This window comes from Carcharhinus amblyrhynchos, unplaced genomic scaffold, assembly GCF_965287045.1.
Source record: "Carcharhinus amblyrhynchos unplaced genomic scaffold, sCarAmb.v2.hapA scaffold_37, whole genome shotgun sequence".
Classification (NCBI taxonomy): domain Eukaryota; kingdom Metazoa; phylum Chordata; class Chondrichthyes; order Carcharhiniformes; family Carcharhinidae; genus Carcharhinus; species Carcharhinus amblyrhynchos.
Window position 1 is genome coordinate 8,667,042 of NW_027649778.1, and position 16,424 is coordinate 8,683,465.

The window sequence follows — 16,424 nt, forward strand, 5'->3', positions numbered from 1 at the left end:
TTCTCTCCTCTCCTGGCTTGTTTGATTTAGTTCGAGTCAATACGCCCCCCCCCCCCTCTCTCCAGCGTGTCTCTTTGTCCTCCCTCCTTCTCACATCCTAAGCCCCTTTCACATCAGGAGAGCCTTCCCAGACTCTCTGACTTGGCAACTTGGAACAAACCAAACTAAAGACACGTGTCGAGAAAAGGAACAGCCCCTCCTTCCTGTACAGGGTCAACACACACTCAGAACCCTGCAGGCAACGAGGAAACAGAGAGAGAGAAAGGAAGGAGAGAAGGAGAGAGAGAAAAACGGGGGAAGAGATAGAAGAGAGACAGAGGGAGAGAGAAAAGACAGTAAAAAAAAGAGACAGAGAGAAAGAAAGAGAGAGGGAGGGGGTTAGAGAGAGAGAGAGACACAGAGAGTTAGAGAGATGAGGGCCTAGAGAGAGAAAGAGAGACAAGGGTTAGAGACAGAGAGAGACAGAGGGCTAGAGAGAGAGAGACACACACAGAGAGTTAGAGAGGAGAGGACACACAGAGGGTTAGAGAGGGACAGAGGTCTAGAGAAAGGTGAGAGACATAGCAGAGAGAGAAAGAGACAGGGTAAGAGAGAGAAAGAGACAGAGACGTACAGAAAGACAGAGAGGGTAAAAAAGACAGATACAGAGGGAAGAGAGTGAGAGAGAAGAGCCACAGAGAAACAGAGAGAAAGAGACAAAGATACAGAGAAAGAGAGAGGGAGAGGGAAAGAGCCAGAGAGACGCAGAAAGAGAAAGAGACAGACATAGTGAAATAGAGAGAAAGAGACAGAGATACAGAGAAAGAAAGAGATACAGAGATACAGAGAGGTGAGAGACACAAAAAGGAGACACAAAATCAGATCCTAAAGAGAGAGAGTGAGGCACAGAGAAAGAACGGTAGAAAATAAAGGGAGAACAAGAAAAACAGGCAGAAAGAGACAAACAGGCAACAAAGAAAGAGCAGCAGGGGAGAGGGAGGTAACAGAGCAAGAGGCGGTCACACTCCAATGAGTCCTCAGTTTTCCTGTTAATAATAACATTCCTTGACAGAATGAACCCGTTCCATCAAGGGTACTCTCATCCTTCTGGTCTTTTCTGTTCAAATGCCAAGAGTGGCATTGCACCCTCAGTGCCTAGACTTCAAGCCTCCATTCAAACCCTATCAGGCCCTGTCATTTTGCACAATGTACTCTGACTTTGGCTGCTGTGACGCCCGTGCGGATTCCGCTATTGCCAGAAGATACCAGCACCTCCCTCGGCTATTTTCATCACCTCGGAATTTCCATCTGTGCAAAGTATATCCAGGAACTCCTGTGTCAGGTGAGGGGGTTCTAAACGATCTGGGGAGGGGGTGCTGGGTGGGGGGTGGCGGGGGGGAGGGGTTCCGTTTAAGAGTTTGGGATTGGGAACTCCGATGAGGGGATGGAATGGAGATTCATGGGGAACTTGATTGTCATTTTGGGATTGGGTGTTTGCAGTTGTTAGTTTCCAGCTGGACTGAATTCTGAATTGGAATTCAGATTTGGGGTGGCAATTAAAGATTTCTGATTGGAATCAGGGATTTTGGTTTGGGAATGGGATTTTGGATTAGGATTTGGGAATTCTAATTGAGAATGAGATTTCACATTGACAATTGGAATTTTTATTTTAGGTGTTGATTGGAATTAGGGATTTCTGATTAGGCCTGAGAATTGAGAATTCTATGATTCTAGGATTTTATGATTCTAATGCAATTTTGGATTAGGATTTGGGGAATTCTAATTGAGAATGGGAGTTTGGATTAGGATTTGGGAATTCTAATTGAGAATGAGATTTCACATTGACAACTGGAATTTTTTTTTAGGTGTTGACTGGAATGAGGGATTTCTGATTAGGCCTGAGAATTGAGAATTCTATCATTTTAGGATTCTATGATTCTAATGCAAATTTGGATTATGATCTGGGAATTATAATTAAGAATGGGATTTTGGATTGACAATTGGAATTTTGAATAGAGCTTGGAATGAGGAATTTCTGATTGCGTCCTGAGATTTTGGATGCAAGATTACTGACTGTGATTGGAAAGTTTCAATTGGGAATGAAGGTGGAGGGGAAGGTGTCAGGCAGATAAGTGGAGTTGAGGCCACACAATCAGACCAACCACGATCTTATTGAACGGTGGAGAAGACTCAATGGGCCGAATGGCCTACTGCTGCCTCTAATTCTCGTCCGCTTGTAACACTTCTACCCATCCCCCACTCCTGAAGGTGATGACTCCTCCTGGCGATAGGTGAAAGGGTGACCCCTGCTGGTTGCCCAATTGGCAATTTGGAATGTCTGCGGGTGACAGATCAGCCTTGATCTCATTGAACGGCGGAGCAGGCTTGAGGGGCTGAATGGTCTTCTCCTGTTGCTAGGTCTGATGTCCAACTCTCCACTACCCTGCCTGATTTCCTTTAGTGCCCCTCTTGTGGGACATGGGCATGGCTGGCTGGGCCAACATTCATTGGCCAACCTTAATTGCCCTTGGAGGGCAGTTGAGAGTCAACCACATTGGCCGTGACTCCGGACTCACATGGAGGCCAGACCATGTAGTTTCCTCAACGTATTTTCCATGTCTGCGGGAGAGTGCAGTTTGAATAGAAGGATACCTAGCAGACATTGACTCAGCCTTCCTTCCCCAGAGTTAACCGGCCTTCCCAGGCACAGGCAAAACTGGCTTTTTCCACAAGACTGTGAGGGAAGCAGTGTAACATTTTTGAGGGATGGGGGTGGGTTTGATGGAATCATTAGCCACTGCTTTGGAAATGAATCATTTTAACCGTAAACAAAAAAGATTAACCCTTCAGGGGTTGTTGCAAGGTTGATTGAAAAGAAACAAGAAAGGAGCAGCACAGTGGGTTAGCACTGCTGCCTCACAGCGCCAGGGTCCTGAGTTCGATTCCCGGCTCGGGTCGCTGCCTCTGCACATTCTCCCCGTGTCTGTGTTGGTTTCCTCCTTCCATACTCCAAAGACGTGCAGGTTCGATCGATTGGCCATGCTAAATTGCCTCTTAGTGTCAGATAAGGTAAATGCTAGACAGTTAGGGTTATGGGAATAGGGCCCGGATGGGATTGTGGTTGGTGCAGACTCGATGGGTCGAATGGCCTCCTTCCGCACTGTAGGGATTCTATAATATCACAGCTCGAAAAACTGGGGGCACCAAAAATGTTTGTTAAACTCAAAAAACACAGCAACTGTACAGAGATACTGTTTATTCAGCAGGGTAAGGATTGCTCACTGTGTAACTGTACAGAGTCACTGTTTATTCAGCAGGGTAAGGATCGCTCACTGTGTAACTGTACAGAGTCACTGTTTATTCAGCAGGGTAAGGATCGCTCACTGTGTAACTGTACAGAGTCACTGTTTATTCAGCAGGGTAAGGATCGCTCACTGTGTAACTGTACAGAGTCACTGTTTATTCAGCAGGGTAAGGATCGCTCACTGTGTAACTGTACAGAGTCACTGTTTATTCAGCAGGGTAAGGATCGCTCACTGTGTAACTGTACAGAGTCACTGTTTATTCAGCAGGGTAAGGATCGCTCACTGTGTAACTGTACAGAGTCACTGTTTATTCAGCAGGGTAAGGATCGCTCACTGTGTAACTGTACAGAGTCACTGTTTATGGTAGGTGACGCTACGAGGTCTAAAGTTAAGGATAGGGTACAGGTAAGGGAAGAGGCCGAGGATGTCCCAATTGGTGGCGTTACGGCAAATAGGGTCCAGGTGAAGGCTGGGATGAAAGCGCTTTATCTGAATGCACGAAGCATTCGGAATAAAGTGGATGAGCTGGTGGCGCAGATCGACACAAATGGATACGATCTGGTGGCCATTACAGAGATGTGGCTGCAAGGTGACAGGGACTGGGAGATGAATGTACAGGGCTATCAAGTGTTTAGGAAGGATAGGCAGGAGGAAAGAGGGGGTGGCGTAGCTCTGCTGATTAAGGATAGCATCAAGGTGGTAGCAAGGGATGATATCGGAGCCAAAGAGCAGAACGTGGAATCGTTGTGGGTGGAGATTAGGAACAGCAAAGGGAGGAAGACGCTGGTGGGTGTCGTCTATAGGCCCCCGAATAATGATCTGGAGGTGGGGCGGGCTGTTAACACGCAAATAAGTGCAGCGTGCAGGAATGGAACGGCAGTAGTTATGGGAGATTTCAATCTACATATTGATTGGTCGACCCATGTTGGACGAGGTGGGCTCGAGGAGGAGATCTTGGAATGCTGCCGGGATAATTTCCTTGAACAGTGTGTGTTGGAGCCGGCGAGGGAGCGAGCTATCTTGGATCTGGTGCTATGTAATGAGGCGGGTAGAATTAGGGACCTTGCGGTGAAGGATCCTCTTGGAGAGAGTGATCATTGTATGGTGGAGTTTCTGGTGCAGATGGAGGAGGAGAAAGTGGGTTCCCGGACACGTGTCCTTTGTTTGAATAGAGGGGAGTATGGTAGGATGAGAGAAGAATTGGCAAATGTGGACTGGGGGAGCGCGTTGGAAGGTAGGTCTGCTGAGGAGCAGTGGAGGATCTTTAAGGAGATCTTTCTTGGTGCTCAGCAGAAATTTATTCCGATGGTTAAAAAGGACAGTAGGAAGAGAGGTAATAAGCCGTGGATAACGAAGGAGGTGAAGGAAAGTGTTAAATTAAAAGCGGAGGAATTTAGAGTAGCTAAGAGCAGTGGGCGAGAAGAGGATTGGGAAAGGTTTAAATGTCAACAAAGATTGACAAAGAAGTTGATAAAGGAGGGTAGGAGAAGCTATGAGGCTGGGCTAGCACTTAATATAAAAAAGGATAGCAAGAGTTTTTATAAATATATAAAAAGGAAGAGGCTGGCTAGGGTGAACGTTGGTCCTTTAGAGGATGAGAAAGGGGAGCTAGTGGTAGGGGATGGGGATATGGCTAAGGTCTTGAATAACTTTTTTGTTTCTGTCTTCACAGAGGAGGACGTGAACAATTTGCCGGGTGTTAGAGATGGAAAGGTGGTAGGAATGGAGGGTCTTAATGACATTACTGTTACTAGAGAGGTGGTGCTCGACAGACTAGAGGGGCTGATTGTGGACAAGTCCCCAGGACCGGATGGAATGCATCCGAGGGTTCTGAAAGAAATGGCGGAGGTTATAGTGGATGCCTTGGTGGTTATTTTCCAGACGTCGCTGGATTCCGGGGAAGTGCCGGAAGATTGGAAAACGGCTAATGTTACGCCGTTGTTTAAAAAGGGTGCCAGGCAAAAGGCGGGGAATTATAGGCCAGTTAGTTTAACGTCTGTGGTAGGTAAAATGTTAGAATCCGTCATTAAGGAGGAAATTGCGAGGCATCTTGAAGGGAATTGCTTGATAGGGCGGACGCAACACGGTTTCATTAAAGGGAAGTCGTGTCTGACAAATTTACTGGAGTTCTATGAGGATGTGTCTAGGGCAGTGGATAGAGGAGAGCCGGTGGATGTGGTCTTTCTGGATTTTCAGAAGGCGTTTGACAAGGTACCTCACAAGAGGTTATTGCAGAAGGTCAGGGGACATGGAGTTGGGGGTAGGGTGTTAGCGTGGATAGAGGATTGGTTGTCAAATAGGAGGCAGAGAGTGGGGGTCAATGGGTGCTATTCGGATTGGCGGTTGGTGACTAGTGGGGTGCCCCAGGGGTCGGTGCTGGGGCCTCAGCTATTTACCATTTATATAGATGATCTGGAGGAGGGAACCGAGTGCAGGGTGTCGAAATTTGCTGATGACACCAAGATTGGGGGAAAGGCAAATTGTGCGGAGGGTGTGGAGAGTCTGCAGAAGGATCTAGATAGGCTGGGCGAATGGGCCAGGAAATGGCAAATGGAATTTAATGTTGGCAAGTGTGAGGTGGTCCACTTTGGTAGGAAGAATGGTAGGAAGGACTATTACTTACGTGGCGAAAAACTGCAGCAGGCGACGGTGCAGAGGGACCTCGGGGTCCTTGTGCATGAGTCGCAAAAACCCAGCTTGCAGGTGCAGCAGGTGGTCAGGAAGGCGAATGGGATGCTGGCCTTCATAGCGAGGGGGATTGAATATAAAAGTAGGGAGGTCTTGCTGCAGCTGTATAGGGCATTGGTGAGGCCGCAGCTGGAGTACTGTGTGCAGTTTTGGTCGCCGCACCTGCGCAAGGATATTTTGGCCCTGGAGGGAGTGCAGAGGAGGTTTACTAGGCTGATACCGGAGTTGAGGGGATTGAGCTATGAGGAGAGGCTGAATAAACTAGGCTTGTACTCGTTAGAGTTTAGAAGAATGAGGGGAGATCTCATTGAGACGTATAAGATGATGAATGGGATGGATAGGATAGAGGTGGAGAGATTCTTCCCGCTCAAAAAAGACAGTAGGACTAGGGGGCACAGCCTCAAGATAAAGGGGAGGCGGTTTAGAACGGAGTTGAGGAGGAACTTCTTCACTCAAAGGGTGGTGAATCTCTGGAATTCTCTGCCCGTTGAAGTGGTGGAGGCTGCCTCGCTAAATATTTTTAAGAAGCGGGTTGATGGGTTCTTGATAAGAGAGGGGATTAAGGGTTATGGGGAGAGGGCGGGAAAGTGGAACTGAGCCACAACAGATCAGCCATGATCTTATTGAATGGCGGGGCAGGCTCGAAGGGCTAGATGGCCTACTCCTGCTCCTATTTCTTATGTTCTTATGTTCTTATTCAGCAGGGTAAGGATCGCTCACTGTGTAACTGTACAGAGTCACTGTTTATTCAGCAGGGTAAGGATCGCTCACTGTGTAACTGTACAGAGTCAGTGTTTATTCAGCAGGGTAAGGATGGCTCACTGTGTAACTGTACAGAGTCACTTTCCCACAGTCCAAAGATGTGTAGGTTGGGTGAGTTGGCTGTGCTAAATTGCCCTTTGGTGTCCCAAGGTGTGCAGGTTAAATGAGGGGGGGAAATACGCAGGGTTACGGGGATCACGAGCAGACTGGGGACGGAGGGATACAAACGAATGGTCTAGTTGGACCAATGAGCGGCACGGGCTTGGAGGGCCGCAGGGTCGTAACGCAGTGGTGCCGTAACCAATATATTTCCCCTCAGCGAACATCCCATCGAGCAGGGTCACTTTCACACTGCGTGGGATCTTCCTGTGCCACCATTTTTCCACAACGGCTACCTCGGAAGAAGCCGCGAATCGCGTTCGGATATCCTGAGGCGCTAAATAAACGCCAACCTATTCTTTCTCCCCTTGCTCAGAGGTGCTCCCCATTTGCCGCTCACTTGTACGACGCCGAGGATGCCAACACCCCGGTCCGGTTGTTGCCGGGACTCTGCGGCGATTACTGCACCGAGTTCTGGAAGCGGTGCCGCTCGGCGCTCAGCCTCCTGACCGGCGACCAGCGGACCACGAGACTGGAGTCGGACCGGGAGAAGTTCTGCGGCTACTTGGAGCTGAAGGACCCCGAATACTGTTACCCCAACGTCCTGTCCAGCAACCGCCTCAACACCAACCTGGGGGCGGTGCGCGAGGACCCCAAGGGCTGCCTGCAACTCTGCCTGAAAGAGGTGGCCAACCGTCTGCGCAACCCGGTGGCCATGTTGCACGCCAGCGACGGCACCCACCGCTTCTTCATAGCCGAGCAGGTGGGCCTGGTCTGGGCCTACCTGGCCAACGGGTCAAAGGTCAGCCGGCCCTTTCTCAATCTGACCGAGACCGTGCTGACCTCCCCCTGGTTGGGGGACGAGAGGGGCTTCCTGGGCCTGGCCTTCCACCCCAACTTCAAGAGGAACGGGAAGGCCTACGTTTATTACTCCATTTTCTCCAGGAAGGCCGAGCGAATCCGTATCAGCGAGTTCCACCTGCTGCCTAGCAACATGAACGCCCTGGACCCCACGTCAGAAAGGTCAGAGGGCAGAGACTCTTAAAGCAATAGTCTGCGTGTAAAAGACCCACATTTAAATGGACAAAAATCCCCAATGCAATGATCTCCCCTTCCAAGTATTTGATTTATTTTCTTCTAATTGGTTCCACACACACTGACTCTCACTGGGGTACAGGTCCCACAGACACTGACTCTCACTGGGGTACAGGTCCCACACACACTGACTCTCACTGGGGTACAGGTCCCACACACACTGACTCTCACTGGGGTACGGGTCCCACACACACTGACTCTCGCTGGGGTACGGGTTCCACACACACTGACTCTCACTGGGGTACGGGTCCCACACACACACTGACTCTCACTGGGGTACGGGTCCCACACACACTGACTCTCACTGGGGTACGGGTCCCACACACACTGACTCTCACTGGGGTACGGCTCCCACACACACTGACTCTCACTGGGGTACGGGTCCCACACACACACTGACTCTCACTGGGGTACGGGTCCCACACACACTGACTCTCACTGGGGTACGGGTCCCACACACACTGACTCTCACTGGGGTACGGGGTCCCACACACACACTGACTCTCACTGGGGTACGGGTCCCACACACACTGACTCTCACTGGGCTACATGTCCCACACACACTGACTCTCACTGGGGTACGGGTCCCACACACACTGACTCTCACTGGGGTACGGGTCCCACACACACTGACTCTCACTGGGCTACATGTCCCACACACACTGACTCTCACTGGGGTACGGGTCCCACACACACTGACTCTCACTGGGGTACGGGTCCCACACACACTGACTCTCACTGGGGTACGGGTCCCACACACACTGACTCTCACTGGGGTACGGGTCCCACACACACTGACTCTCACTGGGGTACGGGTCCCACACACACTGACTCTCACTGGGGTACGGCTCCCACACACACACTGACTCTCACTGGGGTACGGCTCCCACACACACACTGACTCTCACTGGGGTACGGGTCCCACACACACACTGACTCTCACTGGGGTACGGCTCCCACACACACACTGACTCTCACTGGGGTACGGCTCCCACACACACACTGACTCTCACTGGGGTACGGCTCCCACATACACACTGACTCTCACTGGGGTACGGGTCCCACACACACTGACTCTCACTGGGGTACGGGTCCCACACACACTGACTCTCACTGGGGTACGGGTCCCACACACACTGACTCTCACTGGGGTACGGGTCCCACACACACTGACTCTCACTGGGGTACGGGTTCCACACACACTGACTCTCACTGGGGTACGGGTTCCACACACACTGACTCTCACTGGGGTACGGGTCCCGCACACACTGACTCTCACTGGGGTACGGCTCTCACACACACTGACTCTCACTGGGGTACGGGTCCCACACACACTGACTCTCACTGGGGTACAGGTCCCACACACACTGACTCTCACTGGGGTACGGGTTCCACACACACTGACTCTCACTGGGGTACGGGTCCCACACACACTGACTCTCCCTGGGGTACGGGTCCCACACACACTGACTCTCACTGGGGTACGGCTCCCACACACACACTGACTCTCACTGGGGTACGGGTCCCACACACACTGACTCTCACTGGGGTACGGCTCCCACACACACACTGACTCTCACTGGGGTACGGCTCCCACACACACACTGACTCTCACTGGGGTACGGGTCCCACACACACACTGACTCTCACTGGGGTACGGCTCCCACACACACACTGACTCTCACTGGGGTACGGCTCCCACACACACACTGACTCTCACTGGGGTACGGCTCCCACACACACACTGACTCTCACTGGGGTACGGCTCCCACACACACACTGACTCTCACTGGGGTACGGGTCCCACACACACTGACTCTCACTGGGGTACAGGTTCCACACACACTGACTCTCACTGGGGTACGGGTCCCACACACACACTGACTCTCACTGGGGTACGGCTCCCACACACACACTGACTCTCAGTGGGGTACGGGTCCCACACACACTGACTCTCACTGGGGTACGGGTCCCACACACACTGACTCTCAGTGGGGTACGGGTCCCACACACACTGACTCTCACTGGGCTACAGGTCCCACACACACTGACTCTCACTGGGGTACGGGTCCCACACACACTGACTCTCACTGGGGTAAAGGTCCCCACACACAATGACTCTCACTGGGGTACGGGTCCCACACACACTGACTCTCACTGGGGTAAAGGTCCCCACACACAATGACTCTCACTGGGGTACGGGTCCCACACACACTGACTCTCACTGGGGTAAAGGTCCCCACACACAATGACTCTCACTGGGGTACGGGTCCCACACACACTGACTCTCACTGGGGTTCATGGTTAACATTTGCCCCTTTTTGACCTTCTGTTGATCATATTAATCCAGAAACCCCTTCAATGACAGAATGTCCAGGATGGAACATTGTAAACTGTGATATTCCTCCCCATTCGGATTGGCTCAGCGTTTTAGCACATTTGCTGTTAATTTCCTCTCAGAGTAGTTCAAATGAATCTAACAGAATCTTTCCCTGGACAGGGTTATCCTGGAGATTGTGGAACCTGCTTCCAATCACAATGGGGGACAGCTGCTGTTTGGGATAGATGGATATCTCTATATCTTCACCGGAGATGGAGGGAGAGCAGGAGATCCATTCGGGAAGTTTGGAAATGCCCAGAATAAGTAGGTTTCATACTCTACTTGTGTGAGAATGTGTGTGTGTGAGAGAGAGAGAGGATGTGAGAGTGTGTGTGTGTGTGTGTGTGTGTGTGAAAGAGAGAACGTGAAGACAGAATGTGCGTGTGAGAGAGAGAAAGAGAGACTGTTTGTGTGTGTATGTGTGTGAGTGTTTGTGAGAGACAGAAAGAGAGAGTGTGTGTATGTGAGAGAGAATGTGAGAGAGAGTGTGTGTGTGTGTCTGTGTGTGTGTGTGAGAGAGAGTGTGTGTGTGTGTGTCTGTGTGTGTGTGTGAGTGAGAGAGAGAGTGTGTGTGTGTGTGAACGTTTGTGAGACAGAGAAAGAGCGAGAGTGTGTGTGTGTGCGCGCGTGTGTGTGTGAGAGAGTGTGTGTGTGAGAGAGTGTGCGTGTGTGTGAGAGACAGAGTATGCAAGTGTGTGAGAGACAGAGTGTGTGTGTGTGTGTGTGTGTGAGACTGTGAGAGAGAGAGAGTGGGTGTGTGTGTGTGTGTGTGAGAGAGAGATATGTGAAAGTTGTGTGTGAGTGTGAGAGAGTGTGCTTGTGAGAGTGAGGGAGATTTGTATGAGAGAATGTAAGAGTGTGTGTGAGAGAGTGGTGAGAGAGTGAATGGGCGTGTGTATGTGTAACGAGTATATGAGAGAGCATTGGGAGAGAATGTAAGAGAGAGAGTGGGTGAGAGAGTGTGTGAGAGAATCAGAGAGTGCATGGGTGTGCAAGAGAGTATGTGGGAGAGTGAGAATGAGTTTGTGAGTGTGCGAAAGAGCGTATGAGGGTGTGAGCGAGTATGAACGTGTGAGAGAGAGTGAGAGTGTATGGGACAGTGAGAGTGTGTTCAGGAGAGCATTTATGTGAGAGAGAGTTTGAGTGTGAAAGAGAGAGTGCATGTGAGAGATTGCTTGGGAGTGTGTGAAAGAGAGAGTTGGTGAGAGAAAGTATGTGTGAGAGACTGTGGGTGTGAAAAAGAGAGAGTGTGAGACAGAGTGTGAGAGAGTGTGAATGTGAGGAGAGAATGAGAGTGTGTGAGAGTGAGAGAAAGTGTGAGAAATAATATGAGAGAGAGTGTGAGAGAGTGTGAAAGAAATAGTGTGTGTATGAGGAGAGCGTGTGAGAGAGAGAGAGTGTGAGTGTGTCTGCGTTAACTGAAGGAAGCTATGGTGGAACACAATTTGGCAGCCTGTCTTTTTCCACATTTATTAATTTGTGGAATTTGTCATATTTGACATGAGCTTAGCCCGTGTTTTGGAGTAGTCACACCCTTTTAGACTGCTGGGAGGTTTTACCATGTGAACCACCATGTAGCATTCTGCTGCCTGAGATCATAGGAACAGGAGGAGGCCATTCAGCCCCACGAGCCCATTCAGTCAGATCATGGCCGATCTCCATCTTAACTATTACCCATAACCATTCATACTGAACAAAACTCAGACATTACCAATTAACCCCTCCAACCTCAGGTACTTTTTTACAGGGTTGGAGAGAGTGGCAAGTTTCCATATGGGACAGAATGGGGTGGGCAGATAGAGTTTAATGCAGACAAGAGTGAGGTATTGCACTTTGGAAGGACAAACCAAGGTAGAACATTCAAGATAAATGGTAGGACACTGAAGAGTGCAGAAGGACAGAGGGAACTGGGAATACAGGTACAAAATTCCCTAAAAGTGACGTCACAGGTAGATAGGGTCATAAAGAGTGCTTTTGGGACATTGGCCTTTCTAAATCAAAGTATTGAGTATGGAATGTTATGGTGAGGTTGTATAAGGCATTGGTGAGGCCGAATTTAGAGTATTGTGTACAGTTTTGGTCACCTAGTTACAGGAAGGATTAAATAAGGTTGAAAGAGTGCAGAGAAGGTTCACAAGGATGTTGTCGGGACTTGAGAAACTGAGTTACAGAGAGAGATTGAATAGGTTAGGACTTTATTCATAAGAACATAAGAACATAAGAAATAGGAGCAGGAGTAGGCCATCTAGCCCTTCGAGCCTGCCCTGCCATTCAATAAGATCATGGCTGATCTGTCGTGTCTCAGTTCCACATTCCCGCCCTCTCCCCATAACCCTTAATCCCCTTGCTCATCAAAAACCCATCAACCCGCGTCTTAAAAATATTTAGCGAGGCAGCCTCCACCACTTCAACGGGCAGAGAATTCCAGAGATTCACCACCCTTTGAGTGAGGAAGTTCCTCCTCAACTCCGTTCTAAACCGCCTCCCCTTTATCTTGAGGCTGTGCCCCCTAGTCCTACTGTCCTTTCTGAGCAGGAAGAGTCTCTCCACCTCTATCCTATCCATCCCATTCATCATCTTATACGTCTCAATGAGATCTCCCCTCATTCTTCTAAACTCTAGGGGTTAATAGGTGCTTTGAAAGGTAGCAGCACTAATGGAAAGGGTACCATTTACAATGGCAGCATGAAAGGAGCATGGGAAGGAAGATGGTCAGCAGCTTAGTGAGCTTTGGGTTAAGGGAAGAGAAACCGTGAAGTGTCTTGGGGATGATGAGATCAATAGTGGCGAAGAGGGAGATAGGAGGGAAACTAGAGAAAGAAAGGTCCAAGGCTAGTGGAGCAGATGGGGGATGATCACGGGGGTGGAGGGGGAGCACAGGCAGGGGAGGCAGGTGGGCAGGGGAGGCAGGTGGGCAGGGGAGGGAGGCAGGCAAGGGAGGGGAGGTGTACGGGTAGGGAGTAGCAGCAAAGGCAGCAGAGTGAATTTGAGAGTGGCTAAGAACAAAGCTCACGGAAACAACTGGCTTCAGAGAAAATAAGTCATATGTTATTTTCTGCCTCCCGGGTGCTCATGGTTAGTTTTGGAAGAGGAGACTGAGGCTCCAGAGCTGGGAAATAATGCCAGAACTAGAGCTTTGCATCAAATATGCTAAAGGGTTTGTTCTTTGAGCCAAAGGGAGCAAAGGAAGGGCCCTTAAGTAAGGAAATAGCTAGGTTTTGCTGTGAACGAGTGTCTCAAAGGCACAAATGAGGGGATAATTGAGAAAATCAACACCTCTGCGATGACTGGAAGGCCAAAGGTTAGGCAGTTGAGAGATTGAAAGTGCGGTTGTAAATAATCAAGTGAGGAAACAGACAGAAGTGAAATTGGATGTGTGTCAAGAAGGATGCAAGTGGTGAGGGACAAAAGGAAGTGGTCAGTGATGGCCCTGCCTGCAATCAAAAGCACGAAATACAGGGGCCATGGGAAATGTTGGCTTTCAGTCTGACTGAGCTCATCTGAAAGAGATATTTAGATTAAGAGCAAAAGTAAGTCATTTGGTGCTTGAAGAACACTGTGCCATTCAATAAAATCATGGCTGATTGGATTGTGATCCCAGCCGGGATTCTGGAGCGTAGAAGAATGAGGGGAGATTTGATAGAGGTGTATATAAAATTATGATGGGTATAGATAGAGTGAATGCAAGCAGGCTTTTTCCACTGAGGCTAGGGGAGAAAAAACTAGAGGACATGGGTTAAGGGTGAAGGGGGAAAAGTTTAAAGGGAATATTAGGGAGGGGTTCTTCACACAGAGAGTGGTGGGAGTATGGAATGAGCTGCCAGCTGAAGTAGTAAATGCTTTTAACATTTAACTTTTAACATTTAAGACAATCTTGGACAGTTACATGGATGAGAGGGGTGTGGAGGGATATGATCCAGGTGTAGGTCAGTGGGACTAGGCAGAAAAATGGTTCGGCACAGACAAGAAGGGCCAAAAGGCCTGGTTCTGTGCTGTAATGTTCTATGGTTCTAAAATGTCCTGACATTGTACCCAAAGCTCTCATTTGAACCATTTACATATCCACCACGACATCAACATCAGGTCTCTCTTGCTATCTCCCCGATTATCTCAGTCTTTGCTTTTCTTCCTCCCAATTCTGCTTCCCTCTCTCTCTCTCTCTCTCCTTCTCTTATACCGGCCTTGGGTCACTGTCTGTGTGGAGTCTGCACGTTCTCCCCGTGTCTGTGTGGTTTCCTCTGGGTGCTCCTGTTTCCTCCCACACTCCAAAGAGTGCAGGTTAGGTGCACTGGTCATGATAAATTGTCTCTTAGTGTCCAAAGATGTGCAGGTTAGATGGATTGGTCATCTAAAACTGCCCCTTAGTGTCCAAAGGTATGCAGGTTAGGTGGATTGGACTTGCTAAATTGTCCCTTAGTGTCCAAAGATGTGCAGGTTAGGTGGATTGGCCATGATAAATTGCCCCTTAGTGTCCAAAGATGTGCAGGTTAGGTGGATTGGCTATGCTAAATTGCGTCTTAGTATCCAAAGATGTGCAGGTTAGGTGGATTGGACTTGCTAAATTGTCCCTTAGTGTCCAAAGATGTGCAGGTTAGGTGGATTGGCCATGTTAAATTGCGTCTTAGTATCCAAAGATGTGCAGGTTAGGTGGATTGGCCATGATAAATTGCCCCTTAGTGTCCAAAGATGTGCAGGTTAGGTGGATTGGCTATGCTAAGTTGCGTCTTAGTATCCAAAGATGTGCAGGTTAGGTGGATTGGCCGTGATAAATTGCCCCTTAGTGTCCAAAGATGTGCAGGTTAGGTGGATTGGTGATGCTAAATTGCATCTTAGTATCCAAAGATGCGCAGGTCAGGTGGATTGGCCATGCTAAATTGCCACTTAGGCCGCAATTTTACCGGCATGCCCTCCTGTTTCCGTAGCCGGGTGAGGCTCAGAGAATGGCATTCTCCGTTGGCTTTGGGCGGGATGGTACCAACCTTGAGTGGACATTCTGGTAAAACTCTTCCCTCAATGTCCAAAGGTGTGCGAGGGTTGGGGGATTAGTGGCGACAGGGACAGGGCCTGGGCCTGGGTGGGATGCTCTGTTGGAGAGTCGGTGCATGCCCAATAGGCCAAATGGCCTCTTTCTGCACTAGGGATTCTATGATTCTCTCAGTTAAAGTTCTTAATCATTGGAGGATACTGAATCCTGATGACCTTAGGATTAAAATGATTATAAATTTAACTAATTAATGAGAATTTAAATTCCGGTAACTGCCAAGGTGGGATTTGAACCCTTGACCCTAAGCCAGCGCCTAAGGCTAGGCCACCATTGTCCAGCACCCCCTCTGACTGCTACAGGGGAGCTCGTAATGGATGATAAAAATGCCAATTTTTCTCACGGAGATACAAACCCCCTGTTCGCTCGATTTCCCTCCCTCTGTTGTCGATGTTCCGTGTGGTGGGAGACGGAGAGTGCGAGAGGTGCCAGTAAAGACAGCAGTAGAACTGTTGATGGGGGTGCGTTGGGGGGGAGGATGGGAGGAAGAGGTGGGGGCGTTCAGGCTGCAGGTTTCAAATGGAAAGTCTTCGTGAGAGACTTGGCAAAAACAGCAGAGAAAAATAAATCTTCCCAGCCAAAGTTGGAGACAGAGTCTGAAATCGCTTGGGAGTTTGCCACTGGGTGCCTCGTTGGAGGGGTAAATCTGACAAGTACCACACCCCCCCCCCCGGCCCTCGTTTGTCACTCCCCAAAGGCCAACTGCAATTAGCCACCATGGTAACGAGGCCTAAAGGCTTGGTCTGACTAGGCCTCAGGCTGAGAGTCTCGGAAAGCATAACGAGCCTCGACTTTTAAAGTTTTAAGGTTTATTTCTTAGTGTCACAGATAGGCTCATGTTAACACTGCAATGAAGTTACTGTGAAAATCCCCTAGCTGCCAGACTCTGCGGCCTGTTCGTGTACACCGAGGGAGAACTTAGCATGGCCAATCCACCTGAACAGTATGTCTTTGGGCTGTGTGAAGAAGTTGGAGCGTCTTGAAGAAACCCACGCAGGCACGGGGAGAATGTGCAGGCTCTGCACAGACAGTGACCCGAGCCGGGAATCGAACCCGGGTCCCTGGCACTGTGAGG

At 49.6% G+C, this 16,424-nt stretch overlaps 1 protein-coding gene across 1 annotated transcript in view; it reads left to right on the forward strand.

Moving 5' to 3' along the window:
- The first annotated feature begins 1,185 nt into the window (after positions 1 to 1,185).
- LOC145362148 (HHIP-like protein 1) overlaps positions 1,186 to 16,424 on the forward strand; it is a 37,450-nt gene continuing 22,211 nt past the window's right edge. Inside the window, exons 1-3 of the mRNA XM_080218202.1 lie at positions 1,186 to 1,296; positions 7,210 to 7,856; positions 10,429 to 10,572. Coding sequence (XP_080074328.1) covers positions 1,186 to 1,296; positions 7,210 to 7,856; positions 10,429 to 10,572 — 902 coding nt within the window. The remainder of the gene's footprint in view (positions 1,297 to 7,209; positions 7,857 to 10,428; positions 10,573 to 16,424) is intronic.